Source organism: Pygoscelis adeliae, unplaced genomic scaffold, assembly GCF_000699105.1.
Source record: "Pygoscelis adeliae isolate BGI_AS28 unplaced genomic scaffold, ASM69910v1 Scaffold467, whole genome shotgun sequence".
NCBI classification, from domain to species: Eukaryota; Metazoa; Chordata; class Aves; order Sphenisciformes; family Spheniscidae; genus Pygoscelis; species Pygoscelis adeliae.
Genome location: NW_008825253.1, coordinates 1,777,121 through 1,782,019, shown reverse-complemented (window position 1 = coordinate 1,782,019; position 4,899 = coordinate 1,777,121). Strand labels below are relative to the sequence as shown.

The following is a 4,899-nucleotide window of genomic DNA, read 5'->3' as shown; positions in this document are numbered from 1 at the left end:
CGCGCCTCGCCCCCCCCCCCCCCCCCCCAGCCTCACCTCTGTGGATGTACTGAGCCACCATGCGGAAGTCGTCCTGCCGGAAGCCGCGGGAGGTGAGAGCTGGCGTCCCGAACCGCAGGCCGCTGGGGCGCAGGGCGCTGACGTCGCCTGCGCCAGAACGAGTCACGCGTGACCAAACCAGGTACCGAAACTGCCGCGTACGGCAACTCGGCGTGGTTCCCAAGCGCCCGGGGTGGACCAGGAGCTGGGAGCCCTGCAGGAAGCTCTGCACAGGCCACGGGAGATCCCCAGCACGCGGGGCAGGACGCGGCAGAGCTCGCGGGATCCCTCACCAGGGCACGTGTTCTTGTTGCAGGCGATGGAGCAGATCTCCAGGACCCGCTCGGCCCGGCCGCCGTCCGTGCCTCTGCTGCGCAGGTCCAGCAGAATCAGGTGGTTGTCGGAGCCCCCTGCAAAGAGAAGGGTTTGGTGGGGGACGTGGGATCGGGGTAAACGCTGCTCCCGCACGAGACTTCAGCGAAAAAGGCTTGGGATTGCACCGGGGGCAGAAGCATGCCTGCCCTTTGGGAAGGGGGGCTGCTTCAAAACAGTTTTGCGGATGTCCTGAGGAATTGCGACGGCAGAGCCCTGCCTGTCGCAGCCGTGCACGTGCCGCCCTCGTGGCCTGGCTCGGGCCCGGGCCACGTGCAGGGGTCAGCCCCATCCCGCCGCCGAAACCTGTCCTCACCCGTGACGATGTCGTAGCCCAGCTCCACCAGCGCCGTCGAGAGCGCCTTGCAGTTCGCGACCACCTGCTGCTGGTAGGCCTTGAACTCGGGCGTCATGGCCTGCCGCAGGGCCACGGCGATCCCTGGGGAGGAAGGCAGACCGGGGTGAGTTTTTGGGGGCTCCCACTGGGAGAGCCGGTGGGGATGTGTGGCACCACCAGCAGAAGTCATCCTGGAAGCTGAGCAAACTGATGGACAGTCCTCTCCCCTAACCAGGCTGGCAACATTGCCGTGAGCCAAAAGGCAGGATGGGACAAGCCTGGCTGCTCCTCGGGCAATGCTGGATCAAGCTGGCTGCTCCTTGCCGCGTTCTCTCCAGGCTGCGAGCCCCTCGGGGCAGCTGGAGCCCCCTGCACTGCTGCTGGGGGTCAGAGCCCGGCCAGGACATCTTTGCCGGCTCCCTTTGCCATCCCGGAGCTGGCGGCCAGCCTGGATGCGTACCTGCAATGGCGTGGTTGTGCGGGCCTCCCTGCAGCCCGGGGAAGACCGCCTGGTTGATGAGGCTCTCCAGGTTGTAGAGTGTTTCCTTGCCCGTCTTGGGGTCCACACTGCGGGTGCCTGCGGGAGGGGAGGGCAGGGTCGCTCATGAGGCAGCACGGCCACCCTTCTCCCACAAGCTGTTTTCACCCCCTGGCCACTCGGAGCAGGGATGGTGGTTGTTCCTCTTCAAATTTGGGCCACGGTTGGCCCTGGTAAGCTCCCCAGGTGCTCCCAGGAGGACCCAGACCTTCCTTCCCTCCCTCCTTCCCAGCTAGAGCAGGAAGGAGCTTTAACTTGCAGCGCCCCGGGCCTGGGGGGAGCGTTTCTCCCGGCTCCCTGGCCAAGTCAGGCACCTTTGCGGTAGAAGATCATGCCGGCCCTGCAGCCCCGCAAGGTCTTGTGGGTGGTGGTGGAGACGACGTCGCAGTGGTCGAAGGGGGAGGGCACCACGCCAGCGGCCACCAGCCCGCTGATGTGGGCCATGTCAGCCATGAGATAAGCACCGTTGGCGTCGGCAATCTTCCGCATGCGGGCATAGTCCAGGTTGCGCGAGTAGCAGCTGACACCTGCAGGGAGATGGGATGGGGAGGGGACAGGAGCAGATGCTCGAGGACCCTGGGACAGCCCTGTGCCCAGCCCTGTGATGGGGACAGCCCAGCTGGGGACAGCACACAAGCTCCTGCCAGCGTGGATGTGTTAGAGGTCTCCTCCTGGCACTGCAGCATCCGCGGGCTTACCAGGGCGCTACTGGCTTCAGGGAGCCACCCCCACCCAGGGTGTGTCACCACGGAGGTCGGTAAGGGTTTGATCCTTACCTGCTATGATCAGCTTGGGGTGGAAGAGGCGGGCATTCTCCTCCAGCCGGTCGTAGTCGATGTACCCGGTCTTGGGGTTGACCTGGGAGAGGAAGCGGAGGGTTCAGCCACCTTGGTACGGGTGAAAATCAGCTGCAGCACCGTCCTGCAGGAGGGGGTGCCGGGAGCCTGACACCGGTACTTTTAACTCTAAGAGGCACCAACACTTATGACGGCTGGAGCAGCTCTCTGTACCTTGTAGGGCATGGACTCGAAGAAGACAGAGGTGGCAGAGATCTTCTTCTTGTCCGTCATGAACCCGTGGGTGAGGTGGCCCCCATCGGGCAGGTCCAGCCCCATGATCCTGCCGTGGGGCTCCACCAGGGCTGTGTACACCGCAAAGTTTGCGGGTGACCCTGCAGCGAGAGCACACCGGGCCGGTTATGAGTGCTGGGGCGCGCAGAGGCCAGCCCAACTGGCCTGGCTCTCCTGAGCGCCCCGTTACCTGAGTAGGGCTGGACGTTGACGCCCCACTTCTGGGGGTCGAGCCGGTACGCCTGCAGGGCTCGCTTCTGGCACAGCCTTTCCAGCTCGTCTACGAACTCTGTCCCGCCGTAGTACCTGCCGGTAAAGGATGGGGCAGGGGTTAAAACCAAACTCATTGCTCAGAACGGTCCCTGTGACCAAGCTGGGGAGAAAACGCGGTGATGCCGTGTTTGTGGCAGCCATCAGGAGAGCAGCTGCAGCAAGACATGACCCCGCTGAGATTGTCCCATGCGTGGCCAAGGACAGAAGCCAAGAGGGTCGGATCCTGCCCTGGAGGAGCTTGGCTGCCAGCGCAAGGACGTCGCCTCCTTCCCAGAGGTGAGGTCTGGCAGCGTGGGTGGTTTCTCTCCCTCCCTGCGAGGGTTTGGGTTGGGTGGGACTCAGCCCCAGCCCCGTACCTCTGTCCTGGGTAGCCCTCGGAGTATTTGTTGTTCATGCAGGATCCCAGGGCCTCCAGGACTGCTCGGCTCGCAAAGTTCTCCGACGCGATTAACTCCAGCCCCAGCCTCTGCCGCTGCTTCTCCTTCTTGATGATGCTGTGCACCTTTGGGAGGGGAGAGAAACAGCTTCACCCGTGCCGGCTCTGCATGGAGACGTGGATGCTCCACCACAGGGGATGCACCCTCAGAGGGGACAGGGCATGGAGAGGGGCCTGGGAAGGTGCTGGAGAAGGGAGACAAAATCCCTTCTTGGTACAGCTGCTCTCAAACTGTTCATATGTCCGGTCACAGCCCATGTTTTGGGTTTCTACCTGCCAGGAGGCTGCCAGATAATTCAACTGTCATTTGGGCTTGAGAGTCAAGGGCAACTGCCACGTGGCCTGGTGGGCTTGCTGCTCTGGTGTGGACGTTAAGAGCTTCAAACAGAGGGGTATGAGCAATAGATGCAAAGTTACGACCATGCTATCTGCAGATGGTCGGAGGACGCCCTCCCTCTCCCCCTCTCCCTGCAGGCAGAGCGGGCACGGAGGGTGGATGGGTCCCACCAGCTCAGCCTTGGACCGTCTCCCTGCCACATCCCTGGCTCGAGGAGATCAGCATCCCCACGGCTGGCTGGGGGATGAACGGAGCGGCTGCTGGGCAAGGGCCAGGAAGGGGCTCTCACCTCCGGGTCGTTGCTGTCGAGCGGTTCCATTACCATCCTGTTATGGGAGGCCCAGAGCTCCACGCTGGGGAGGCCCCCGCCGCCCTGTGTTGAGTTTGCCATCCTCCTGCTGGGTCCGAGGTCACCTGCCAGTGGAGAGGGGAGTTTGTGGGATGGGCTGGGATGGCAGCGGGGCTGGGTGCCTCCACGCTGCGTCCCTGCGCCCTGCCTGCTCCTATCCTACATCTTCCCCGGAAACACAGAGGGACCAGCCATGGGCTGGGGCCCACTGGGTGAGGAAAACACCGGCAACTGTCAAGGTCCCCCCACTGATTTAAGACCAGTTCATTAGTTATAGTGCTTTGATCATTTCTGATACTCTCCCATCACCGCCCCGCCTGGAGCCCCCCACCCAGCTCTGCAGCGCCTGGCCAGACACTTGGGGACACGGTGAACCCACGCACGGACCAAACCGGATCAGCAACACGAGCAATGCCTTTCCTTCTCACTCCTGTATATCCGCGAGTCTCAGGGCTTCTAGGAAATGCTAGCAAATGCCCTCACGGACACAAGGGTATCTTATTAAAACTGCTGTTTAATTTCAAGGGCAGTGAAGTGCTCATACCCACAGACCTCAATTTCAATGCGTGTTGCATTCCCCAGCACGCTTAAACCTCTCGGCTGCTTTCCCTTGTGCATAGCCATGAGGGCAAACCCCCAGCAGGTCGGAGTCCTGCCCTAAACCCTAACTGAAGCAAGCACGGCTTGTGGAGCTGGGCCCCGAGAGGCAGCAGCTCTGCCTCGGCTTGACTCCACGGCACGCGTGACGCCCAGGCCTGGCAGCAGCCCTCTGGCCCCGTCGGTCCGGCCGCTGCTAGCATTATAATGCACAGCACGAGCTCCCGGGCAGGCGTGACAGCCCAGCTTCTGCCTTGGCTGAAAACAACGCACCTTTTTAGCCATTAACCCCGCAAGGCCAGGGAAGGGCCGTGAGCAGGTTATTAAGCAATCGCACTTAGCTTGCTTGTGCCAAGCTGCTGAAGTCCGTTCAGGGTGGGTCGGCTGCGCGCTGCCCTCGCTGGGCAGGGACGCTCGGCCACCCTCCTCCCCGAGCCCGGGGCCTCGTTGGCAGGGAGGGAATCCCCTCTGTCAGAAAAGCTGGGGTGGGCTGGGGAAGGGGCCGCAGGGCAAAGGGCAGGGAGGCTTTGGGCGGGACGGCTGGGTCTAGT

The 4,899-nt window shown here is 63.0% G+C and overlaps 1 protein-coding gene across 1 annotated transcript in view; it reads right to left on the bottom strand.

Moving 5' to 3' along the window:
• The window catches only part of SHMT1 (serine hydroxymethyltransferase 1 (soluble)), a 4,826-nt gene extending 1,016 nt beyond the window's left edge, over nucleotides 1-3,810 (bottom strand). The window contains exons 1-10 of the mRNA XM_009329422.1: nucleotides 3,692-3,810; nucleotides 2,986-3,131; nucleotides 2,547-2,662; nucleotides 2,297-2,457; nucleotides 2,063-2,144; nucleotides 1,601-1,813; nucleotides 1,209-1,325; nucleotides 728-850; nucleotides 333-449; nucleotides 37-147 (exon numbers count right to left, since the gene is read on the bottom strand). Coding sequence (XP_009327697.1) covers nucleotides 37-147; nucleotides 333-449; nucleotides 728-850; nucleotides 1,209-1,325; nucleotides 1,601-1,813; nucleotides 2,063-2,144; nucleotides 2,297-2,457; nucleotides 2,547-2,662; nucleotides 2,986-3,131; nucleotides 3,692-3,793 — 1,288 coding nt within the window. The 5' untranslated portion in view covers nucleotides 3,794-3,810. The remainder of the gene's footprint in view (nucleotides 1-36; nucleotides 148-332; nucleotides 450-727; nucleotides 851-1,208; nucleotides 1,326-1,600; nucleotides 1,814-2,062; nucleotides 2,145-2,296; nucleotides 2,458-2,546; nucleotides 2,663-2,985; nucleotides 3,132-3,691) is intronic.
• Between the last annotated feature and the right edge of the window lie 1,089 nt (nucleotides 3,811-4,899).